Source organism: Colletes gigas, unplaced genomic scaffold, assembly GCF_013123115.1.
Source record: "Colletes gigas isolate AHSC1104 unplaced genomic scaffold, ASM1312311v1 Colletes_gigas_Sc00005, whole genome shotgun sequence".
Taxonomy (NCBI): domain Eukaryota; kingdom Metazoa; phylum Arthropoda; class Insecta; order Hymenoptera; family Colletidae; genus Colletes; species Colletes gigas.
The window spans coordinates 6,071,975-6,098,543 of record NW_025106634.1 but is presented as its reverse complement, the minus strand read 5'-3'; the positions used below and the strand labels follow the sequence as shown (position 1 = coordinate 6,098,543).

The 26,569-nt window shown below is 38.4% G+C and overlaps 1 protein-coding gene and 5 non-coding genes across 8 annotated transcripts; 5 read left to right on the top strand and 1 right to left on the bottom strand.

Annotated features, from left to right (window-relative positions):
* Positions 1–873: 873 nt before the first annotated feature.
* Positions 874–23,064, bottom strand: LOC122395398 (protein furry). 3 transcript variants are annotated; one of them, XM_043392933.1, is made up of 46 exons: positions 22,962–23,064; positions 22,364–22,447; positions 22,141–22,182; positions 21,641–21,817; positions 21,382–21,566; positions 21,127–21,326; positions 20,850–21,059; positions 20,578–20,785; positions 20,363–20,500; positions 20,056–20,290; positions 19,580–19,983; positions 18,799–19,510; positions 18,558–18,728; positions 18,295–18,484; positions 18,034–18,210; positions 16,600–16,746; positions 16,106–16,276; positions 15,896–16,045; positions 15,640–15,809; positions 15,298–15,569; positions 15,047–15,201; positions 14,584–14,747; positions 11,665–11,874; positions 10,783–10,919; positions 8,685–8,789; positions 8,474–8,608; positions 8,134–8,402; positions 7,918–8,044; positions 7,573–7,763; positions 6,869–7,503; positions 6,634–6,799; positions 6,255–6,564; positions 5,875–6,178; positions 5,300–5,808; positions 4,903–5,211; positions 4,637–4,805; positions 4,025–4,197; positions 3,888–3,962; positions 3,713–3,748; positions 3,056–3,229; positions 2,827–2,964; positions 2,562–2,743; positions 2,303–2,495; positions 1,984–2,241; positions 1,418–1,919; positions 874–1,344 (listed from the first exon to the last, which is right to left on the bottom strand). In XM_043392933.1, the coding sequence occupies exons 2-46, from the start codon at positions 22,404–22,406 to the stop codon at positions 1,181–1,183; spliced, it is 9,792 nt and encodes a 3,263-aa protein (XP_043248868.1). In that variant the 5' UTR covers positions 22,407–22,447; positions 22,962–23,064; the 3' UTR covers positions 874–1,180. The 3 variants fall into 3 exon arrangements, with proteins under 3 accessions (XP_043248868.1, XP_043248869.1, XP_043248870.1); XM_043392934.1 differs by lacking the exon at positions 3,713–3,748 and having other exon boundaries at positions 875–1,344; XM_043392935.1 differs by lacking the exons at positions 874–1,344; positions 1,418–1,919; positions 1,984–2,241; ... (5 more) ...; positions 3,888–3,962; positions 4,025–4,197 and adding an exon at positions 4,379–4,511.
* Positions 9,366–9,438, top strand: Trnaa-agc. Its single transcript has one exon. It is a non-coding gene; the product is annotated as a tRNA-Ala (tRNA).
* On the top strand, positions 9,517–9,589 carry Trnaa-agc. Its single transcript has one exon. It is a non-coding gene; the product is annotated as a tRNA-Ala (tRNA).
* Trnaa-agc lies at positions 10,193–10,265 on the top strand. Its single transcript has one exon. It is a non-coding gene; the product is annotated as a tRNA-Ala (tRNA).
* On the top strand, positions 10,345–10,417 carry Trnaa-agc. Its single transcript has one exon. It is a non-coding gene; the product is annotated as a tRNA-Ala (tRNA).
* On the top strand, positions 10,497–10,569 carry Trnaa-agc. The gene has a single exon. It is a non-coding gene; the product is annotated as a tRNA-Ala (tRNA).
* Positions 23,065–26,569: the final 3,505 nt, after the last annotated feature.

The following is a 26,569-nucleotide window of genomic DNA, read 5'->3' as shown; positions in this document are numbered from 1 at the left end:
GATGTGTTAAAAGTGAAGAGATTTAAACGTCATCGTTTTCATATCCAAGATATCGTACAACCATTTCGGTCTGAAGATCATGTTTAAGTCATGTAAAAATTGGAATCCTTCGTAACCGTACGAGACCTGGTAACAAATGAACTCGTGGCATTAAAATGATTTTCATATCGTTAAAATATAAACAACTCACATCGATGGGGAAATGATGGGGATAAACGGGACTTGCTGCGATGTAGAAATACACGCTGACCGTTACTTGGGGTTCAGGATACGCTGGAGTTGGAACACTCCAAAGAACTTGATACGAGTAAAATTCCGTACCACTTTTACATTCAAGACCAATGAAGGTCGCATGAAACATCCAGTCCTTCAAAGCCTACAAAAGTTTTGTACAAGAATATTCATGTACACTTCTTGTAAAAAAGAAATATTTTCATAAAAGTTGTACTGCTGATGCATTCCACGACTCCATTTCTGCGATCACGCTTTCTAGTCCGGTTCGAATGGTAAAACTGCCGCACGTAGGCCACATGTTCCCATGATAGCCCATTTTTCGCATAGTTCTGCCAGAATAACGGTTACTGGATAGGATGCCCTGGTAAATTTCATATTTATATCAGAAAGTGTAACTTTTATCGTAGAAATGAAAATTCCAGTTCTTTTCTACAAACCATATTCGATATAATCTTCAGTGCGTTTCCAACTGCATGATTTACGAGTCTTTCGATAAAATCGGTTGTCGTACGATAATATTGGTAAGGATATCGATTATCGGTTTCGGGGAGAACATTGAATACAGAACGTTGTTTACCCAAAAGCATCTTTTTAAGATGCAGAGATTGTGAAAAAGATATTCCGTTTCGTTAAGTTTTCGAGAATTTATTTAGTCGAATAGTTACATACATTCATCATTGCATTCGTGTTAAAAAAAGAAACGACAAAATCGACGACTTCGTGCTTTCGCTCGTGCGTGTTTCTCTAATTACTATGACAATTATTCGCGATATGCATACATACACACATACACACATACATACATACATACACACACGCATACATACGTCTATAATCGTATATAAGATATCTAAATACACAGGTAAAACGCACGCACAATTAAATTATACGAAGACTTGAATTTAGAGAAATAGTTTGCTATAATATGATATTAATACTTATCAAGTTAACAGTCACTTTTTGAATTATTAGGATGATCTTGCTGAGACCGAGCAGCCTTTGTAGATGCTTCCAAACCTGTAACAGCCGCTAAAATTTGGAACAAACTTTCCATTAATCTACTGAATATCTCTGACATCTCGTCGTCCTTTCGTGTAACCACAAAAATATCTGTAAAAAAAGACATGGCGATCAATCGCGATACTTGCGTAGCTTTAGGTAATTCAGTTGTTAGTGTATGTACCAGATCTATCTTGCCCTAAGTATTTGCAATACATATTAACAGCAGTCGTCACATCATCGTCATCGTGAAAGGGATCTCCAGGCCACTGAGCTCTGTGCAGTCTTACAGCTTCAAGGGCAGGGCACCATCGTGCATTCCTCAATAGCTCCGCGACTCGAGCAACTTCTTCGACAGCGCCAGTGCCAGGCAGAGGACTAGGACTAGGCGTTGGAGTTGGTGTACCTCTTTCGCTCTCTGTGCTCTCCTCAAGTGCTCTACTCAGAGCAATTTTCATATTCGCAATTTCTGTAGATATATCTTGGAGTGGAATTTGTACGTTCTTCGCGGCGTTCATAAGAGTGCATAACATTTTATTCGAAGCTTCGATCAAAAGTAATAGTTGGAGATGAAGCTTGTAAAGAGCTCTGCCTAAATCTAAGAGCATCTCCTCGAGTCCTGCCTCTGTAGTATGTCCACCGCCTAATGCTTGGAGTTTAGCTGCTGCTTTGGCAGCTTCCAAACACTGTAAACAATTTCGTATTAATAACGGGATGTATACGTAACACATTTAATTAGCGGCTATTTACTTCGGTAGCGTGATCTTTCTTGTCGAGGAACGTTTCAAGATGCTCTTGGATTTCTAACATCCCGAAGCGTAAAGATTCGTTCAGTCGTTGATTCGCAAAAATCGCAATCGAAAACCAGATCAAAGGTGGATCAGCCTTTGAGCTAAGCAGATCAGCGTGACTAGATAAATGATGACCTAATTGGGTGGCGGCTGGGCTGCCGTTACACAATAAGGCACTGGCTTCTCGCGTGAGAGTAACAGATTTACTGCTTACATCCTGGCGGTGATAAAAAATGTATTAATTATTATTAATGTGCTGAAATGGAGAACATATTTACCCTCAGAATCCTGCTTAACAGCTGGAAAAAGTCTAGTGTATTGTATAGGGATTGCGTAATGAGATTTTGAATTTGTTGCCGCCAAAGTTCCTCGGCATCGTCTCGCACCACTTGTCTAAAAGGCATTAACGCCGAAAGATTTGGCGATGCGTTGCAAGGCGTTACGTCCCCTAAATCTCCAGCGCTAGAACCACTGTATACACACGATAAAAATAAATCAATTAAATGCACCTATTTAATGTTCAAACGAGAAACTTACGATGTGTCAGACCTTGTCGAAGAATCGTGACGTGTGCGACTAGGAATCAATGAAAGAGAGGACGGAGGGAACATTCCAGGAATATTATTCGCTTCTTGCCCCGTTCCAGATCCACCGGGTACTTCGTCTAAAGGTGATTCTGAACCAGCCTCGTCATCCGATGATTCTTCCGCGACTCCGCGCTACCATTTCAATATTATCACTTTATAGTAACTACCGTTACGATTTTATACTTATATTTAAAAATTGATTATTATTTATTTACCCGGCTGGTATGTTTACTGGATGATTGAGTTTTTTCACTTAAACTTTCTTCAAATTGTCTCAAACTTGGCTCTCTTTCTTCTCCTTCGCTAAGAGGTCGTCGCCTCACTCCCCAATTGAAATTATCAGTACTTTCACCCTGCAATATATTAATAAATTTAAAGATATTAGCATGCTATTAAATTATATAAATAATAACGAAAATTGACTTATGCAATTGAAATTCTTACCTCAACGCTTTCGCTTTCATATTCAAGGAAGTCGAAATCTTTAAACACGCCAAATTGTTCATCGTCTCTTCTAGATCCTCCGCTTAAATCGTTATTCGCTCCAGAAACTTCTTCCGTCGAAGAAGCCATGGATGATTGTCTTTCCATTAAATCTGAACTTTGACTGAATATCACCTGCATTACAAATTTGTTGTTTTTAATTAATGAACAGGAATATGAGAAAATAACAACAGGATCCTTATTCAACATGACATTTTAACATTTCTTTCCACTATGTGACGATGCTGTGAAGTTTAGCGATTATTGTGCATGTACGTGTTTACTGAAATTCTTTTATACAGACTTTGTTTGCATAATCTCTGATATAGCAATAATTTAATAATTACAACAATGCACGTATACATTGTGTTCCGACATACTCTTTTTCATACAAATAACATGCTACACAAAAATCTACTGCGCATCAATAAGAATTCTACAGAAATTAGAAGAAATCTTTTTCTGTCTCGAAATATTTTGTGCAGGTCAAAACATTTGTACAAAGCATATTGAAGCGTGGTTAAATTTGTATTGATAAGACATCACATATGAGTAGAAACAGATATTTTTGTACTCTCGTGACAATGAGTGCGGGCTGCATTTAAAGAAACCTGTTACCTTGCTATATAATGTCATTGAACTAATGTGTTCATCCTAAAAAGGGGTACATAACCAGAGTCAGTTTTAATAAAAGATATCATTTCTCGAAGGAAAACTACTGGATAGGAATGTGGATGGGAATGTATAAATCACACAAATTTTTGACAAAGATTTTAAGCTGATAAAAACTTACAGAGGGGCTCTTTGGTAGTCCAACGCGTTGCCCACATGTGGTTAAAAGATTCACCAGACATTCTCTAACTCGACCCTGAAGAATAAATTTTTTTCGATATAAATAATGTTAACATTTTATATTTATTTTTGTCTAACCTGTGACATCCATGGTCGTTTCCAACCGGAAACTGCATTGCTATCGGCTGGTGATAGAGACAATGAACATCGAGGAGAACCAAGTGACTTTTCTTCCACACCTTGACGTATTAACCACCGTCTACCAATTACAGGCGTTTGAGACAAGTCAAATGTGAAATCCATAGTCCTTCCTATTTACAAATACAACGTAACAATTCAATTTATCGTCAAACATTCTTAAACGTTTACATATAGCCAATAATTTAATAATTTATGTATTTGAACAAATACCTTTTTACCTTTTCTATGAAAATATAAATGTAAGTATGAGAACGGTAAAGCGTTTGAAATGTATAATAATGAAGATTTCGAGAGAAAAAGTCTGAAAGTCTAAGTCGATCGAAATAAACTATAAATACGTAACGGAGTTTGATTAAAAAAAATAATAACTGTATTTCGTGGATAGTTTACAACTTATTGTTATTATTATTATTCTTATCGCAACCTGTGCATCGTCAGATAAGCGATCCATGCAGTGAGCGTGTTCCGCATTGTAATAGGAAAAACAGAATATAATGATTTTAAACGTTCACATTCATGCAAAATATATTTTAAGGTGTATCAATTTACCGGGTAGCTCTTTTTTGGTAAATATTTCGGTATCGGTGAAGCTCGGATGCGGAGATGCTAAAGAAGATTCCCAAGATGAACCGTGCACTGAAGTAGGTGGTGCTACTAAAGTTGACGATCTTGTGACTACGAGTTTCAATATTTTAAGGGCTTCTTTCCAATGGGGACCCTAGTATTACATCATGACATATCAACTACATGCAAAAAACGTTTGCAAATATTGTGGCTTCTTAGACTTCGCTAGCATTTAGAAAAAATTCCCATACCTCGACATATTTTGAAATCACTCTGAGAAGTTCTGTGTTAATCGGTTGAGCAGCCTGAGAAGCTAAATCAACGTAATGTAACATACAATGTATGATACTGAGCACTGGTAACGCAACACTTCCCGGGCCCTTCTCAAGTACTTCCACCAGAAAAGCAAGCATATTGAAACTGAGATGGGCGTATGTATCATAAAGATACTTGACAACGCATTTTGTCCATTGGAAACTTTCTTTGCTAAAAGTACGTCGACTATATAACGTCATAACAGTGCCTAAGTTCTCTAATTTCTTTCCCTTCTCAGCACTCACCTACAAAACAAAATACATGTCGAACTTGGTAACGTTTAAACTGAAACAGAGTATAATATTACAACTGTTATTGATGTATAATAGTTACTTGTGCAATATTTTCGGCACTCCTGATGCACAACTCATTAGCATCTTCGTAATTTAGAAGCATATAGGGAAGCAACGACACAACATTCATTGGAAATGCGAGGCTCTGAGTGGGATCAACAACGGGCAGATCCAATAACGGGGTAAACTGCGACAATAATGTTACCACTGGTTCATACGTGTTTGGACTAGTGCATCCCTTTAACAATAATGCGTGTACACCCGGGAACGAATTCCATCTTAATTGCTGTTGCAATTTCTCGACCTTGTCTCGAGCATCTGGTCGATCCAGTGGTAATCTATGCAGTACACGGCTCAACAATCTCAATGCCAAGAGGAATTCGTGTTCGTAGTCCGATTCGAGCAGGGATACAGATAGCCAAAATAGTTGTGCCAAAATAGTCATTTTATCATCTTGAGTTGCCGAGTCGCCCAATAACTTCAAAGACTGAGCCGATCTCGAACGCGAAAGATTCGAATTTGGATATTTGTTGCATCTGTTATCTAATTCTGTAAATATTAATAAGATTACTATGGTCACTTGTGAAGGTATTAGCGGATATAGGTGTCACAAACCTTTCATTTCGCTCGTTGCCAAATTACCGCCGCTTGACTTTTTCATACAGTAGCTGACCGAGTAACTGGTACTCCTTGTGTGACCACCTTGATTCAGATGAGAAAACATACACGGACCGGCTGGATACCCATTTCCTCCTCCTGGACTGCGTTTTCCGCCAATCAAACCGCCCGATGCTGGGTCCTTATTGTTCAGATTCGGAGTAGATTTAAATATTTCTTTCATAAAATCGAGAGGCCGGAAATCAGATTCTAGCGAGTCGACGGCTGCTTCGAGTGTCAATAACAATTCTGTCACATAGCCCTGTTGATAAAATTATGGACGAATTACGCCATTTCAACAGCGACAAAACAGAGTTATTTTTACCAATTTTTTATACCTGCATGTCTTCCCCTTGTTCAGCGACCGTTTCCACCAATCTGGATAAGATATCAGATAACATTCGAGATGTAATAGGAACTCGCAATGCTCTGAATACTTGAAGCGATCTTCCAGCATAATGCCTGGATGAGCAGGACAAGCCTAATTGCAACGCGGTTTGCGCCCAACGTTGACTAACCAGAGCATGAGGCAAGGAATCTCTAAATACTCGTAGTACGTGTCGCAACAATACTGTTAGTTGTTCAGCACTGCGAACCCACCACACTTTAGCAGTCATATCTTCGTAATTCCACAGTGGTTGGTTGATCCTATCGAAAAAGATACTTCATATTCTGAAAACGTATTCTCCTAATCACCGATAATTTGATCAAGCATACCTAGAAGCGAGGAAGTTTATCAAAGATTTGATTACATCTTGGATTGGCATATTCGGTCCAGGTTGCGGACCGACCCAATTATTTGCATCTTCCGGTGTAACAATAACAGGAGGTACCACGTTTGTTGATCCTGTTGTCGGTGTCCAATTGTTACATACCGATGACTCTGTAGCATTGATAATATTAGTCCCGTGTCTAGATATTATATAAAATCGCAGACATTTCATCTCCTCACCGTATGCGTGAGCGTTCGAGTAATCTTTGCAGTTGTCCGTGACCGAGTGATTCACGTGATTCATTGATGTCGGAGGGGTGGACGTTGAGTTCGGAATTGGTGAATGCGTAGGCGTTCCGTTATTAGAAGGTGGAAACGGTGGCGGCGGAGGAGGCGGAGGGGGCGGAGGCGTCGAATTAAATATGGAGGATTCCGGCAGCGGTGGCGGAAGTGGTGGCGGCGGCGGTGGTGGGGGAGGCGGAGGAGGAGATGAAGAAGGCGGCGGTGGCGAAGATGACGGAGGAGGCGTTGTAGGAGGTGGTGCGGGCGGAGGACCGTACAAATAACTATCAAACTCTGGATCAACCTCGGTGAAGTTGTGCTCGAGTACTGGCAAAGCTGGAGTAGAAAGACCTAAACCCAATTGTTCGGTCTTTGACGCCAACAATACTCGCGCGACGCCTAGATGATCCCGATGGTCTCCGAGGACCACTAATAAATTTAACAAAAGACAACGACAATGATCCCTTACGAGAGGCCTCGAATGGTCCAAGCCGAGAAAAACTATGTGTAACATTAAGGGGACATGGATAGCCCAGTCGAGTTGTATGCCGTCGACGACGACGTCGGTGAGCAGCATCACAGCAATGTTGCATCTGAAATTCACAAATGCGTCGAGCAAACGAATCTTCCGGGGACCTGTTGTATAAACGACAACGTTCTACCTGTGAAATCCGCTTATTGGTTGCGAACTATCCGGCAAATACTCTGTAAGCGGAGCAAAATATCCACCGTACTCGGGCATCGGTAGCGGATGCGGTTGAGGAATATCAAACTTTTCGCCGCCGGCCGAAATTTTTCCGTTTACTCCAGCAGGTCCGTTACGTGCTCCGTAACAGGATTCGTCGGTGGTCAACTGAAATCAATCATACAAACGCTATGAACATAAAGCTAGGATGTAAAATCAATTATAATTTCCTGTTCAAGTTATATCTCGAGTTCCCTGGTGTTCCCACCTTGATACCTTGACTGAACATTATGAACAAATTAAAATTAAATAGTCTGCGTACCTCGGCTTCCGTTGTAGGAGTGGACAAATCGTCTGGAAGAACTGGCGGACCGCTCGCAGTCCTCGTCTTTTCTGCCCTTGGGGTTTGAAATCCAGCGAGTGCCCGTAACGCGGTATCGGATTTCGAGCTGTACACGTACAATTCATTATTAATATAATCAATCGATAAACAAATGCAACGAGCGAGCATTCGTACAGCAATTTAAGCAAAAATTACCCTGTTTTGACGGGGTCTTCGCCCGAGTGCCTTTTCGTATGAATGGTACCCTTCTCGACGCCCAGATCGCGAGGAGGATTTCCAGGATCAGCAGCGGGTGCGTCGCTGTGAGAAGAAGCTTTTCTCATACTGGTTAATCTATAAAACGGCGGAGTTTCCGTTCGTTCGATTAAGCAATTTAATGTTTCGACTGTCTGCAGTTCCGTCATCATTTCGTCCACTAAACGATCTGGACGTGCTCTTGCCAAATACAACACCACCCGTTTCGCCTGAAATGTATGTTAATATTTGTTAAATCTTAGTTAAATACCATAAAATTTCCAGTGGAAGATAGGCTTACATATGGAAGTAATTCTTGCGGTGCCATTCCAGAGACGATTATTAAATATCGAATTATCACTTTCAAATTGTTAGGCCAGCAGCCGCATAAAGTTGACCAAAGTTCCTCCGTCTCTTTGGGATGCTCGTCGGAAAACTGTATAATTTTTAATTTGATTAAAAATCGCTGCAAATATTTTTGATGACCTAATATTTTATACCATTTACTATACCTTAGCAGTTATGTAAAATAAGTTATTTAGCACCATTTCCGTTGCCTCGGCGCTACCCCAACCCTCTCTTCGTGCTCCACCACGCGACATGTCACTCGCATAATACTGTATAAACAAATTTAACATTTAATTTAACAAATGCTCAAATCATTACGTTCTAGTTAATGATCTCGTAATTACATTAAAAGATCTTAATTTAAACAAGGTGGAGAGTTAAACGTTCTAAAATAATTGATGAGTTTTTAATCTAAGAACACTCGACCATATACTCGAGATAATTGCTTCTGGGGTTGAATTCGAAGGTAATTGACCCTTTCGAGACGTCTGCAGGACGGTTGCCAAATACCCCCATACTCGCACGACACAGTATTGACTTTAGCGATGACCGAATTCACGCTTGAATTCGAAAAATGTATGTACAATTTCTATCTAATGTATATTATTTTGTTCGAGTTATTACAATTTATATGCTCATCATCATTATAAATCTGATGCATCCTTATCTGTGATACCCACTTCAGTAGGCGATTAAAGATATAATCGCTTACAAAAGTAATCACAAAAAAAGCAAATACAACAATTCTGTCGCAGAGTAATATTTTATAGCTGATGGTTTAATAGTAAAAATCGAAATAAAAAGATGAACCAAATACTGTGATTTGTAAAAGGGAGAAAATCGAAGGGGGCGTAGCTCAGATGGTAGAGCGTTCGCTTAGCATACGAGAGGTCCCAGGATCGATACCTGGCGCCTCCAGAATCCTTTTTTGATACTTTTGCCAAATGTAAACCGCAATGTAAATACAAAACGGCATTCGAGATAAATCAGATCAATGGGGGCGTAGCTCAGATGGTAGAGCGCTCGCTTAGCATGCGAGAGGTACCGGGATCGATGCCCGGCGCCTCCAAAATACTTTTTTTCCCAAATTTTCATCTGAAAACATCGTTTATACATACACAAAACATTCTAGAACACGATAATGCGATAAATAAATGTTATATGCCGATAAAAAAAAACAACTCTAACCGAAACATTTTATTACACATTGACTGCCATGTTACTAGCATACAAGTGATACTGACATTTCTATTTCTAATGATTAAACACTTGCGAGAATAAAAACGTTGATAAAAAAATACTGTGCCATGGTGAGCGTACAGTAAATTATAAAAAAAAAAAAAATCGTGAGGTATATTCCAGAGAAATATTTATAAAAATCCTCTAGGCAATCAATGTGATAATAATCGTCTAGACTTTTTAAGGAATGAGTTACATACACAGATGATCCCTTAGAAGTAATAAAACAATGTTTTGTTAAGAGATGAGAAATGAAATTTAATCGGAGTGAATAGCATAGAGTAGCATACAATTGATGTACAATAATAGACAAGCAGCGTATAGTGGTTTAGAAAATGAGCGTACAGTGCTTCCAAGAATATAAGTATGATCCTTTACTAAGGAAAATCCTTTCCCAACTCGACAAATGATCCTTCAAAGTTAACAGATCAACGGGGGCGTAGCTCAGATGGTAGAGCGCTCGCTTAGCATGCGAGAGGTACCGGGATCGATACCCGGCGCCTCCAGAATCCTTTTTTGATCCTTTCGCCAAAAGTGGATCGCAGTGCACATACAAAATGACATTCTGAGGCAAATCAGATCAACGGGGGCGTAGCTCAGATGGTAGAGCGCTCGCTTAGCATGCGAGAGGTACCGGGATCGATGCCCGGCGCCTCCAAAATCCTTTTATAATCCTTTCACCAAAAAGTAGATCACGCTGTACCTTGAAAACGACACGTGAATTAAATCAGATCGAAGGGGGCGTAGCTCACATGGTAGAGCGCTCGCTTAGCATGCGAGAGGTACCGGGATCGATACCCGGCGCCTCCAAATCCTTTTTTTTTTTTTAATAATTATACAGAGGCAGTGTTGTTTTTTTTTGTCCATTTCGTATCGAACAATACAAACCGATAAATTTTATCGTGATATCGTTGGAGTTTTACCTTGAACCATTGATTAATTTATTCCGAGATTGATTTTCAGTCAATTTCAAATGGAAATAGGATCATTTTTCAAATTTATTGTATACTCTGGTAACATTACCTGGTAATAACTCAATGGATTGGAAGGAGGCGGTACATTAGGGTCAACCAGTTCCATATTGTGCAGCCAAGGTAACAAATATTGGAGTAACAGCTGTCGTACTTCTCTTCTGGCTGTTTGAAATCTGTGTGTAATTTCTGAAAGTGATACAGAACTAATGTACATATTATACATCGCATAGCTTTACTTATGTATGCTGGTAATTTTCTTAGTGAAATATTAGTTGCATCTGCGTGTGCTCGCATTATGGTATTTGGGTCAGTTTCGGTGGGATCTTCCACAAAATTTTCTAGTATAATGCCTTTATGTTAAAAAATATATTGATATTGACTTATAACTTGATTCTTTTTAACCACTCAACGTTCACTCTTTTTTTAATAATTTTACAGCTTGCCGTTTTTTTTATCAAATTAAACGATGACTCGTTTAAATAATCAAACAAAGGAACTTGCTTTTATAGGTGTAAAATGTCATCTGAATTCGGTGGAGTAATATAATTTATCATTGCTCGTCGGAAACGGTGCTCAAAGCTGGCACGAACAAAACATATTTTCTGTGCAAACATACAATCTGGAGAAAGAGGTATTAGGCGGAGTTATAAATGGATGAATTATTTCTAGCTGACTGCTAGCAAAAGGTTTGAGTTGTCCAATGTAATATCGACTGCGAATCTCAAATTATCTTTACTCGAGTTAATCAGATCACATTTTGCCCAACGCTGCTCGAACGATCATGTATACTCGGCCCACTTGGACGCACCGAATTTTTCTTGGCTCGAATTCGAATCATCCGAATATTTCGAGCACTCGAACATCTTTGTCTGGTTGTTTGATCTCGGGTGTTCCACGAAAATTTTTTTTTTACGGAGAACGAGGAACTCACCGCTGAACATAGGCATCGTCAGTTCCGGGTGAAGTTGAGCGAGTTGACGAGAAAGATACATCTGATTACGACAATATGTGGTCGACAGAAGTACGTCGAGCGTGCCACCCTTAATTGTTCCATTCGAGGACAACCCGCCGATAGGATTGCTTTGTTGTCCTGGTGCAGAAGTGGCCGTAGTCGATGAACCACCAACGATATCATCCTGACCTGAAACAAGAAACGATAAAATTAAAGAACGTACTTTGCCTTAACAGTACTCGGAGAATACATTAAATTTTAACTATACACTGCATGCGTACAATTTTCATAATAGCGCGCGCTGAAGTATACAATTGGTAATCTAATTAGCAGTTTCGTTACCACGGCGTTTAATGAAACGCACTACTGTAATGGAAATAATTGCCCTATAGGTCTGTTACTATACTGGTGATGAATTATGATCAGAGATAAAAATTCGCTTTCATCTTTTTTTAGGATTTCACGCAACCGGCAAGAATTCGCACAACGCCTCGGTGCGCAGAAGCTAGATGCATTGGACTTTATCAGGAACGGTTGCCGATGCACCATGCAGAAATAGTCGAGACGGCATCCCACAGTATACACACTAGTTAAGTTGCTCATCCATTACCCAGGACCACTTTACCGGAAAACATTTCTAAGTGAAAATACACGTGTAAACAATTTAAACATTTGTTGTGAAATTATAAAAAAAAAACTGGATGACTATTATCATCGAGCGTTCAAACAAAATACATTAATAAGTTTGAAAATAAAAATTGAGTGAATGCATTTACACAAGCAACCGTTAAAGTGTATTTCCATACTGTGCGCGGTAAGTCGTCTAAAAAATTTGTACAATTGCTATATCGAATATTCATTGACGCACGACGATTCTTTAAAGTTCTACAGAATTTTCTTTGCGTTCGTTTCAAGGATCCTAATAAACTATGAACTTCTTCGTGAACGTTCGAAGACATCAAGAGAATTTGGCGGCTTTCCAGCAGAATTGTTTTCTTGTTAGATTGCTTTAAAGAGTCAGAAAATATGAAAAAGGTCAATCACTGAAAGCGAGTGATTAAGAAACTGGGTAAAGCTCGATGATTCTAACGCGTTACTGTAACAGAGAAGATAAATGAAATCCTGCACAATTGAAATCCTGCTTCGTGCTAAAATTATTTTAAAAGGATCAATGGTATCGAAGAATTCCTACTATCGCATTATCAATATACTAAAAACATTGTAAAACATTCTCTGCTCTCGTTCCCAAAGTTTGTTCTAAACAGAAGGTAGTCCGATATGCTGCACGTGAAAGATATAAATCCCCTTAAAATGTATTTTTATCTGCGGGATGTCAGTTGATAAACAAAAACAAAATATTTTTGAACGCCACGCGTCATCGTGAACACTCCGGGCTCGGAACGAGGTACCGACGGAACCTTCTTGCTCGAAATCACCGAACGAAGATGGTCGAGCTGATAGAAAACATATTCCGTGGCATCCAATTTTACTATACGCCGATCCTGGTGTACTTCGGTTCTTTGGGTAACTGCCTGTCCGTGATCGTATTCTTCGGAACGAAACTGTGCCAATACTCGTCGAGCATCTACCTGGGTGCATTGGCCATCAGCGATACCGGCTTTCTCGCATCGGTTTTCGTAGTTTGGTTGAACATGTTGGAAGTCGGTCTGTTCAATCGACCGGGCTTCTGCCAATTTTTCATCTATCTGACCACCCTTTGTAGTTTCACGAGCGTTTGGCTGGTCGTGGCGTTTACCATAGAACGATTCATAGCCGTGCAATACCCGTTCTATCGTCGGTCGATGTGCACCGTGGCTAGGGCAAAAGTTATGGTCGCCGCGCTAACAGGACTGGCAATGATCTTATGCAGTCCGGTCCTATGGTTTTCGGCGCCGCGTTTCGAGCACAATGAGAAGGGCAACGTGACCGAATGTGGCCACTTGGCCGAAGGGCTGGAATCCTGGGCGGCCGTTTACAATGTCATCGACACTGTATTGACGTTCGCGATACCGTTTGTCGTGATAGTCATCCTGAACGTGCTGATCGCGCGAGCTATCTATAGACATATTAAAATTAGAAAATCTCTGACCATCGAGCCGCGGATAGCGAAGGAAAGACAACCGTCCGCGCAGAACCCACGTAACAATCTAGCGCAAACAAAGATCACGAAAATGCTCCTCGTCGTTTCCAGCGTTTTTCTCTGCTTCAACTTGCCTGCGTACGTCTTGAGGATCCATGCGTTTCTGCACGTAAATATTCCCTTTGACTTTCTATCGGATCTATCGCTCTGCTCATACCTTGTATATACAACAAAAATATAGTTTCAGGAGAGCAATGCACCCCGTTACGTGGAACTGGCGCAACAAGTTTCCAATTTGTTGTTCAACACCAACTTCGGGATAAATTTCATCTTGTATTGTGCCACGGGGCAGAATTTCCGAAGAGCGATACGTTGCATATTCTTGAAGCGGTTTCATCGAAGGAACTTGACCATCACGCAGGTGTCTAGCAATGGAACGCAAAATGGTAGGTACCCGTTAATACTTGAGGTTTTGAGGCAAAATTAATTCTGTTATAAAATATCAAGCATTAAATGTTTACCATATTTGACCTGTGATCCTGACTTATAAGGCATTTAAATCGACAGTTGCTTCGTTTACAGGCTTTGTTAATTAGTATTGAATGTATTTACTTTTAGCATCGATCGCGCGGCAAAATAATGCAACACACGATCGTGATCAAGGAACCACGGGAAGAATTTCAAGAACCAATCACTATCTCACCGTGAAGGATGTTACAAATATTTAAAACATGATGCTGAAATCTTCTTTTCCTAGACACTATTGTAGGGGCATGTTGAATATAAAGGAAACGAGCGATTATGTTTTATAAACATACCGGTCTCCGGTTCCGTAGTTGGAAGAGGACCCACGTTTCCGAAAAATCTTTGATCGAGCAGCTGGAGAAGTTGAAGCGCCGCGTCATGAACAGGGGCACGAGGGCAACCCGTGCTCATCAAGGTAACGTTGATGATGCTCGTATAATGATCGCAAGGGTATTCTCTATAAAAAGAAATTGTTAACATACTTTTTATTATATTTCTGCGTGAGAGATACAACCGAGTTTTTTGTACACTTATAACGATGTCCAACAAATAAAAACATTTGTCCATTATTTACTTGTGGTGTCTGGTGAGAAATTATTAGAAAAGATGATTTATCACGTGAAAATAAATGAAACGTTAGACAGTTTAATTTAGTCTTAAAACGTTTGAGAAAGATTACACATCGGATGTTGCAAAATAAAATTCGTGCTAGACTAAAAATATTTAAATACTTGAAGAAGCGTATGTGGCATTAACCTTGCGCTAAATATGGTTGCCAAGGCGAGGAAACAACCATCAGCTACTTGAGGAGCTCCTGTATAGCATCGGTCGACTACCCAATCGAGAAGGGTTCCAATATCTGGGTTACATTCCAACAACAAAACCACTGTTTCACGGGCGAGGGCGTAAATCTGAGAAATATCGTCGAGCATGTAGCGTCGTGTCTTTCTAAAGAGATTAACATTAAACGTGAGTCGTATGTACGTTACGAATAATTTAACAATTACTTTCTCGTCCTTGCTGGCTAACAGTAAGTCTAACCACTGGTACAATATCGCCCCTTCTTCCGAAAGCGATTGCGGATTGAAACAAGGTCCGCAACACAACAGTCCGCTCATAGCTTGTAGCGACGAGAGCTGTAATTCCGTGCAAGATTTTTCTTCTTCGTGCAGGGAGGATGTGGTCGAAAGCGGTCGGCCATAGGGGCCAGCCCAACTAGCGAACAGCATAAACAAGTTCCGTCTTAAATCTCTCTTTAACAACGTATGACACGTCTCCACTGTAATACAAAGAATACCAGTCGTTTCAGAACATTATTGCGAATATTTCTCCAGGCATAAATTACTTACACGAAAAGCTCTTGATCATTTTTCTAATGAAGTTACAGAAGTGCAATTTTATGTCGCGCACGGCAGGTGCCTCCTTGTCGGTTTCGTTCTCCAAGTACAAACGCGCGCCATCAATGTATTCGACGAACGTTGGATGAAGCGATTGTGTCTCGCGATCCAATACTGCGGGGCTAAACAAATGTATACGAGAGGGATTGGTTCATTGTTCAAACTTGTCGAGATGAATGTATAGAAAAGCATGAAATCAGCGACTAACCAGATACCGAATGTTCCATATTCAGCAATTAATTCCAACACTCTCACCAGCTGTAATCTTAAAGCGTCTCTTCGTCTTCGTCGCCTCATGTTCTCTTGTTTACGGTCAACCGCTTCGCGAATATAAGGAACCAATTCCTCCATCAAATCTCTAAAATGTAATAACCGTTGTTTAAAATGTATCATCTCTATCTATCGTCAGTCTACTTACTTCAAAGCATCGGAGTTCACTTTGCCAATGGCCTGCACAGCGGCATCTCTAACATCCACCACCTCGCATCTCAACAGAGGTACGGTTAATTTGTACAAGGCCGCGGGACTTGCATTTGTACCGGGTGACTTGTTGTCGCCCCGTTCGGCGGAAAGGCTGTCCGGCGACGAGCTACGAGTAAGTTGAAATTTTGTCGTACATCGGTGTGATCTTTTTCTAGCCGTTTGTCACACGCTAACAGACACACAGATCGTGCGCGACTGATAAATATAATATTCGATTAAAGCGGTCGGGAACGGTCGTAACGCTATGCAAGGAAATTAAATAAAAAATACATGGTACAGATAGTAAATAGGCGGGTTAGGTTGGATTCGAGCTAAAAGACTTACAAATAAATAAAGGCTCGTACGAAAAAGTAGTGCAAATTACCAACGACCGTTTAAATCCCGGGTGACTTCGAAGCATGGTCGTTCGCAATGGTTAATTAGGCTCACCTGGTCCGCTTATGCCTGGTGTAGATGCCGGAAATGGACGGAACGGAGAACCGACCCGGCAGGGTCTGCGCCCCGCCGAGATTCTCCAGGCTCTGACTCAACTCCTTACTCATGCACAACACACCAAACTCCACCGTATGCTGACCACTAGAGTATGCAATACAGTGTACCACCAATGCTCCTTGTATCAGACATTATTTACTGCTCAGAAACTACTATTCTAAGATCCAGATGTACGTGTGCGAGACAGTGACCAGTGGCATGCGAAGTAGAAATGTTACAGAGAATGAAGCGAGATGTGCGTTTTAACAAAGTGTGCGAAATCGAGTCCCGCTCCCGAGTGCAAAGCGCGCCTTGGTACAAATTGGTGCTCCTCCTTTCTGTATGACGCCTTATATTACCACAGTGCGGGACGAAACGATGAAACACTTTATAGATTTGTATATTTTGTAAAATCAGAACAAGAAAATATACAATTTCTACATACTCTATACAGGGTGAACCGTCGTAAACAGTTACAAGTTGTTTTCTTAGAAAACCATTTATAGAAAAGATTTATAGCTTGTACTACTTTATAAAAATCACCCTGTACACTAACGGTCATCCATATAGAATATATTTCAACAAAGTTACAGAAGAAAATGTAAACTGTGACTCCGTTTGTTTGAGTACAATGATAAGACGCTTGAAATCATCAAAAGTCCTTGCAAAGTTTTGATCGAATTCTATTTTTACTAGTAAACAGAAGACGATCATTTTCCCAAAATAATATCTAGCAAAGAAACTTTGGGTAATTGTTATTGTTAAGGATTATTTAATATAAAAAGTATTTCAAGCGTTCTATCATTTTTTTTCTGGACTGTAGTACAACGATAGATTCCCGGGGGCAAAGTGCAGAACAATCCAGAAAACATTACGTGAGATTAGACATTCTTGCGTTATATCGGACATTAGATATACAAATCGTCACGTGCGTGCCACAGCAAAAAATGCATGTCATAATCAAGAATTATTTTATGTTCCACAGTGCGCAGCATTTGTAATTTTTGTTAGAATTATACGGAACGAATAAAAAACCGGTACCCATAAAGTATTTCCGTGATACAACAGACATAAGCAGACACGACCCCACACCAATTAATACCAAATAATATTAATTCCACCTGATAATCCATTTCTTTTTTTTTTAATACACGTAAAGCTCTAATGATAGAACTGTAAACTCCACAATGTAATATATATAGTTAGGATCTATCATTGGTTTGTGCAAATAGAATTAATGTAATCTTAAAACTACATAACTAATACATCATCGAACAATATACTCAACCCTTATGGTCTGATATAATAATTTCAAACTGGTTCGAACGAATAATAAATAATGAAATGACGTGATACTAATGTTCCTGCAATACTGTCTAATTGTCAACTTACCTGAGACTGAGATCTGGACTGGCACACCGTACAACTGGACTTGGCACTGGTGGTACAACTCTATAACCAAAAGTTAAGTAATTCTTCCAAACGTGCATATAGACGTCCCTTTCATTTACGGGCTTCCGAACTGCAGTCGAACTTCTCAGAAGAGAAGCTCTATTATCATTTACAGGCCTAAAAAGAATGATAGAAACAAACTTTATTTTTTTGCAATGATAAATCATTTTGTCAATTTTAAAAGTTTTAATATAGTCTTACGTAGGATCGATTACTGAGAAGAGAGAATTTATTCTAGTAAAAACAATAGGCCACGAATGTGCGACAGCAGTAGGACACATTGTAAGTACTCTATCCTTCTCTAAAAATGCAAACAGACAACTTCCCCATGGATCTGCTCCATTTAAATTTAAAGAAGACGAACTCTTTGTACTAGTGTCATCATGAAGGCCTGTAAAAAATATGTACATGTTAGTAAACGTTAAAAATTAAATCGACTGCATAAAAATATACATTACTGTTACCTGCTGTCCATACACAACTGCTTCTTTCAGCTATCCATTGAAGATCGACGTTAGATGTAGAAGCAGCTGCTGCTTTTTCTGCAGGTGGCAACATATGATAACATTTTTCCAAAACCACAGGACAACAAGCATCTATCACATCAATTACAGATTGATCGTCTTCCAAAGCTCCTAAAGTACACAAGCATTTTTTGTTAGCATTTAATAATTTTATATTAATTTCCATCTGCATATAACTCACCCAGCGTCTTTAATAAATATTTGACTTCGCGTAATATATGAACAGCTATTCTTCGTGGATAAAGCCGACAGTTACAGAGCATAACCAATGCAAAACCTTCGACTAAATGGAAAACACTCGAGACAGGCTCTATTTTCTGTCCAGATTCACTTTTTTTAATGATACCATCCGTACGTGCGTTTGTTCTTGTACTCTCTGCCGATTGCTCTTTAGATCTTATACTGGGACTTGTCAATGCATTTTTCCAACTTGTAAGAAGTTGCAGGAGCATTCTTAAGCCATTGTCAACAAGCTGTGGAAAAGTATCTTGAACGTCTCTAGCAAGAAACTGAGTGAACCCAAGAACAACATCCTGTCTCCAATCAGGAAAATCTATCACTAAAGTTTGTAGACTTTGATATGCTAGTCCACGAAGCTCTTCGTCCATATGAACAGTTAAACGAGATAATAAATCAACTAATTCAGCACCAGTCATTCCATCAGGTATTAAACGAGGAACTGCAGCGACGCAAGTTCGAAAAAGATCTATTCTAGGTTTCCGTTCACCAGTGATCATTTCGTCTGGTTCTTTATTCATATTTTGCGTACTTGTCATCATAAGAGGTCTTCCGTAATGAACATCTAAAGCGCGTAATATATCCACGAATACCCGTCGAACATGTGGAAAATATGAAGACATTCCTATACTTCTTGCGGTATCCTCTGTCAACATCTAAATTATATAGAATCATAGTAAATATTTGCCGATAAAATAATGAATAGAATTATTTGTTACACTTACTTTATTGAGAAACGTTTTTTTGACGCGTATGGTGTTGCCGCTAGGTAATACACCCATTGTACGCGGCATAGGAGGTTCTCCTTCTTTTTGTTGCAAACTATCGGCAACGACTAAGAAAGCTCGTAGTCCAATGCTCATCCGTTCAGGAGTTAAAATTATTTTTACTGGCCGACCCACAGATAACAAATCAAATACTATTTCCCGCATCGCAAAATCTAATCTTTCTTGCGCAATAAATTGAATAATTTTTACAAAAATATTCAATGGAGTGTCGCGTGGCACTACTGCCTTCGAACCTTTAGGAAATAAAGAATTTACTATGCTTTGCAATCTACTTTGAGTTGCTGAGTTGCTCTCGCATTTGATACGTATCATATATACCCATAGTAAACGATACAACGCTTCTGCAAAGTCAATATAAATAATGGACACAATGTTTAAATACACGGTAACGTTTCTTAGTACAAAAATCATACCCAAAGCAACACGGCACATTTTAGGATCCCGATTTTTCAAGTGTGAAAGGCACATTGCTAGAAAGTAATGCCAATTTTGCAAGAAAAATGTTTTCTGACTTACACACAATAAACAAGTTACAAGTGGAAAAAGCGCCAATCTATGCTTCGATTTGGTACACATATCTAAAGTTGTAGAATATAACATTTCTACAAAATTTTTTAGGCAAGGTACGTTAACTTCGTTTTTAACAGCCTGAGAAACAATAAATGTTGATCAAACATATTGATGTGTATATGTGTAATGTGTTGTAAATTGTAAACTTACAGCAGCAACAGGAACTAGGATCTCGACAAAAAGACCAGCCAAAGCGTGTTTAACATCTTTATCTTTCACTTCTAAGAAATACTGTGCACACTCCTGCATAAACTGAAACGAGGCCTCGAATTCTTCTATTGGTACCATCTATATATTTATATAATAATACATGAGCGTAAATTAATGTTAAAACTATGATGAAGTAACTGCTATTATTTAATTACCTTTACTCTGAAAAATTTCATTCCCATTAGCAATGAAATAATACTTTGAGTAGTATGAGGTCCTGGTTCTTTAGCGCGTAGATCTTTCAATTCGATCATAAAACGTTTCCTAACTGACATAAATCTAGACTGTGCAAGAACTCCTATTACTTCTGCATAAAGGTCAGCAATGATATGAATATTTGCCGCATTTGGTTCATTTTGGATGCTGAAACGTAGAATATATAGAAAGAATATAGAAGAGTAATTCTACAGAGCTTATTAATCCTTACCCTTCTCTATATTTGAAGTGTTTGAAAGCGATATTTTCTATATAGGTTACTAAATCTTCATGACCAGGATGAAATGGTAATTGACGTAGTACTTCTATCAACATTAAACAAAATATAAATTCAACTGCAAGATCCCTCCGTTCTTGAAGCAAGTCTGCTTCACTTCTTTCAACTGTTTCCACGCTTCCTGATACTATTGTATACATGATGCTGAAATAAAATACTGATTTGCAGATTTTCACAATCATTGATAGAATTTCTCAAAATATTTCCTCACCTTTTCCCTTTTTGATCTTCTTTGCCAGGAGCAGGCTTTTTCTGATCACTGCCTTGATCAACCAACTGGCGTTCGTACCAATTAAATAGCGCTCGCAGGATAGAAGGCAAACAATGTTCTGCGACTGAACCAAATGCAGATAAGAGTTGATCAAATTGTGGATCTTCTCCTCTTTGTAAAACTTTTGAAAGCGGTTTTTCCTGTGAAATATTTAGTATTAGATATAAGTAAATATTACACAAATATGTCACTTACATGTTCTGTCATGACCGCCTCCATTTTTTTCTCTGCTTGCGATGTGAATTCTGCAAACAAGGTACGCATTACAAACTCTCCTGGTCTTAGATCCATATCTCCCATTTGTTGAGGCTTCACTGTTTCCTTCTGAGCACCCCAAGGTAACACTACAGTTATTGCACTCACTCTACTAGAACTTGACTCTAAAATACAATAAAATTTTTTTAAATGCTTGTTCATATTTTATTAACCACTGTGATATAAACTGTGAGTTTACCATTGCCAGAAACCGAAGTACTAGCCGTATGAATACTGACAGCATCGCTGCTTTCTCCTTGAGTTGTTCCATGAACGGTAAGTAGGTCTTGACAAGGTTCAGGTACACTTTGAGAAGACAATTCTGCTGTTGTTTCGTGTAATCCCTCGCCATGTATGGCTCTGGGTTCAAAGGCTTCTGATAAAAAAAACAAATTTACACATTGGGAAATTTGGAATTTTCCCTCGACTATTGTTAAACGAAACTGTAAGGATATTTTAAACACAACTATTTTATACGATAAATTCTAAAAGCTACTACTAAAGGAATATTCTCAGTCCTAACACTACTGATTCTGCATGATGTTAGAGACTAACAGATGAAGCCCCATTCTGTAACGTAACAGATGCCTACAATGAACACTAACTTAATTATATTAAGCTTGATACTTGACTTTCAGTACATGAAAATTTGAAAAGAACACATTTGTATAAAAATTTGTACTAAAACTAGAAACATACCAGTTTGAGCCTCATTTCCAGGAGTTGGTTGTGTTTCTCCTCCTACAATATAATCATTTAATTTATTATGTATCTCTTTCAATAGATATATATATATGTGTATATATGCACATACATGTTCATACAATATATACACATGTATAGATATCACTGTGTAAAGTAAACACATAAGATAATAAACTTCAAAAGATATAGTGAACTACAAACAATTATATTTATTAACCTTCGGTCATATTGTTTATGTATGCCTTATCTTCAGGCAGCATTAATACTCAGTAATGTCATGTAGGTACACAGCATTTTCATTCTAAAACAATAGAGAAAATATGTTATGTAAGATGCTCCTTTTAACATTTACTTTTTCTAAAAATAAAAAATATAAGTACAAATGAAACAGATAAACACATATATACGTATAATATTGTTTAATCTATTCATTTCAACATCATTTTGACGTCAGGTACTACGATGTCTGACGCGCATTAGCGCTTATTATCAATAATGTTTATAAATTGTTATAATTGAAAAATAACACAATCATATCTTGGTATCTATGTATTGTCACAGATATATTACAAACATACAAGGCTCTAATTTCTGGTTCCCACAAAGTAGTAACGGATGACAAACAAAAAATACGTATTATTTAATTAAAGCGTAACAAAAATGATAGATTGTGGAAAGCCATAACCTGAGACAAAAAATGATTTCACTGTGGAACGATAAACCGAATCAAAAGTTTCACTATATCGTTGCGTTGTGATCATCGATAAAGAACTGTTAGATAAACGAAAACTCTTGACGAAAAGCACGTTATTTACCGTAAAATGCCGTAAAATCGTAATTTAATTGTAAGTCTGACGTTTCATAAATGTCCGGCTTGATTCGTCTGTGTACTTCGCAGTTTCATATTCCACACGTTCCTTAATTTAATATGCTTTTCATAGAACCACTAGAGGGTGTTAGGTCTACATTTGTGCATTAAAATCATGCAAAATCCATCATTAAACATTTCTGTGCTTGTTCATGGTAACTTATACATTTACGTCCGTTTATGCTATACATGTCTATAATTATAGGGTATAACCAACGTATATTTTAATTACACGTGTGTAGCTCCAATGGCCTTGTCAAATAGCGTTAGTGACTCTATTCTATTCTAAAGAATTTGTGAAATATAGGCATGAAATACATAATTTATTATCATTTTCAACTTAGTCTATTTTAATCGAGATTGACATTGAATCTATGCTACTATACCAACAGTAGATACTATACGCAGAAACCTTAGAACGAGACGTTAGTAGTTCTAATGTACAAGCGACCCTGGCAATGAAGCACTTTGCAGTACGCTAACAATTATGAGTTGATCGACAAGATTCACGTAATACTGTTGTTACTACTGTCTAAATATTATAAGATCAGAGACAAGTCTCTTGATACTTTAATAGCAAGGAACAAATAAAGAAAGTTTTATCTACGACACTCCCTGCTAACAACGTATATTTAAAATATTTGGACTAATTATTTTATTTACAGCGTACAGTGACGGAAAAATTTTGTTTCGCGTGGCTGGCGAATTGAGCAATAGGAAACACTAATGTCACATTTATTTTTATATAACGCAGCTGCTCATCAATACCAAGGGCCAAATCGTATCTTATTTCCGATAACGATGAACATCTACATACGTATAACTGCATTTTTACTGATACGAAGACAGTAATCGTGCTTGTAATTTCTCTTTAATAAAAACGTATGTGAATAGTTTTGTAAGATTCGTTGCATCCCTTGCAATTTGTACTTTTTCGTACGTATTCAGTGATGATATCGTGAGTTCCTATCAACTATAAATCCGCTTCGAACTGCTTTCAGGTGCATTGACCATCATGACTTTAGCTACTGTACGAACGCAGACAGTTTCTACGTCATCAAGGTCGTTATTTAATCCAATCCACACACTTGAGCCCCACGTCGCTAGTTCGATACGATGCATATAAGTTAGGAACTATGCATTGTATATTCTTATGTATTTAATACGATGATGCATATATCCGATGTCAATTGTTTTCCCGTTACAATCAGGAAACTTTTAAATCTCTCGAGCAATTTCGTTCGTTTAATTTTAGGTACCAATTCGCACTCGTAACTTCCTTATTGATACTACAATCGTGGTGAGCGGTTACGTAACACTGTTCGAAAGCCAGGAAATCAGTTATAATTCACTAAAGTATGACAACACGATAACGTAACATCATCGAAAAACATATTTTATTTTATATCAGAAAATTTAGGTACATTGTGCAAGCTAATAACTGATATTAAGAACTAACATGGCATTATATTTGCTGACCAAGCTTATTCAATCACACTCGCGCAAGTATTATCAGCAGCAAACAGATATCAAATTCTTATGATAAATATGGGATTTCCTGGTATAATTTATACATGTAGATGAACGAACAAAGGCGATTCTGTGTAGCAATATTTTAACACAAAAAACAGATAACAATATCATTCGAAGATTTTTAATTTTATTGTGCCAATGTTACAGAGTCCATCACTTGATTTTGTATATTAATATGAATCATAACTATTATCACCACTAAGTTTCTTGTAATTTTCACTCCACTTCTTTCAGAATTTCTACTTGTTCGTCAAATCGGAAACCGAACATGCGACATCGTGTGCGTAAAATACAGAGTAAAGTACTCTTGTTCAACACACACAAGCAAATATCGTTTTATAATTGAACCTTGGGAATAATTAATTATCTTCGCGACTGTAAGGTGTCAAGAGAATTTGTACAGAGGCATAAAAACGTTTATAAGGAACAATAAATAACGATAAAAATATTTTAATCGTAATGAACAATTGGATTCTTGCTTAAAGAGAAACGACCAGTACGTTTCATTGATTCTCGTAACAAATCGTTTCGCGCGCTGCGAGAGAAGTACTCGACGTAGAGAAGAGACACTTTTAGAATTAGTCTATTCTTTACAAGGTCCGCAACGTATGTACGCATCTTCAAGATGTATAAATACACCTTACTTGAAGTTACTCCATTGAACTCTGGCGTTGTGCTCCCTAACATACTGGCCGTAAGCCAGGGTTACGCAAGTCGCGCCCCGATGACCTCCTTCTTCACGAGAGATTGACCTTGTATCTCGTTCTTGTATTTTTAACATTGCAAACACGAAACCACCCCAAAGACAATTGCTAAGCGACACATGTAAAATATCTTAAGTCTACGTACCGTGATATGCCATTTTTACTGATAATCGAATACAGTGTGGTAATTGTAGCGATAAGAATCATTGGAACGACAGAAATAATAAATATATCATGTATTGGCCAATGTCGAATAAGGTGCAGGGAGACTCGCATCGATAACGATCGATCGATACGATGGAATACTGTGTAGAAATAGCTATTCCAAATTGGATACAATCATATTAAGTTTGTACAAATATCGGTCGTGTCTTTTATCCTTGACACAGTGCTTCTTTCCCTTTGTTTGTGAATAAAGCTCTCCTTGACATTAAATATTGCACCGATTAACTGTTCCTTTACATACCTTTCGCAATGCAATGTATCACGTTGAGACATGAATACTTAAAAATATATAAAGATACTTTCCTAGCTCTTAATGGTGTGGTTGGAGAATACTGACAATAAATCACGAGCATAAAAAATTATTAAATAGAGTAAAATCGTATAGTAACTATGAGTTGCACCTCGCTGGTAACCGAAGGAGACCAAGATGGATGTATTACGCGGGTATTTCAAATATGCACACGTTTTTTCCAAGAACGTGTTTGCTAAAGTTCACTACATTAGTTAAGTATTAAAGTTTTATAACAAAAAGAGACTATTATTATGCTCTTTTAATTAAAGATTAAATTTCAAGTCAGTTCGTATTAATACAAAATCTTTTATACCGCTAATACTGTCCGTGCTTATTGCGTCGGTTCCTTTGAACATGTATGCGCGCGTAGATAGTATTATTGAATGCGGAAGAAACTGTCGCATAATAAATGAAAAACAATAAACTGCTAGGTGGTTTGGAGGAATGAATTCCCGCCAATTTACTTGATATTTCGAATACATTGACGCTAGCGACATTTTTAATGGGTTCCTATACCGGAAATGCGTCAGACACGCGGGTAAACATCTAATTTTGAACGAGGCGACCGTGAACGCATTTTATCAAGCCGATACACGCGTGGCGACCGTGAAAAGAGGCAGGAAGGCATAGTGTTGCAAGACACGTGAAGAAAGGTCACGAATTCGGGAACAGAGTACGCGTTGGAAGTGCATGAAGTGTCAGGGTCCCAAGGTGCGGCCGTGCCAGAAGATTGAACCTGCGCAGAAGTTTGCACGTGACCTGCGCAGCTATTCTTAGCGGAGGTCCGTTCAACGAGAAGAA

Bases quoted from the DNA above. Each gene is read 5' to 3' on its own strand.
- LOC122395398 (XM_043392933.1), bottom strand. From the start codon at position 22,406: ATGCTGCCTGAAGATAAGGCATACATAAACAATATGACCGAAG. The intron at 18,729-18,798 runs GTGAGTTATATG...TGTGTACTTTAG, and splicing joins ATATTTATTAAAGACGCTGG to GAGCTTTGGAAGACGATCAA. The intron at 7,764-7,917 runs GTACGCAGACTA...GATTGATTTCAG, and splicing joins CTCCTACAACGGAAGCCGAG to TTGACCACCGACGAATCCTG.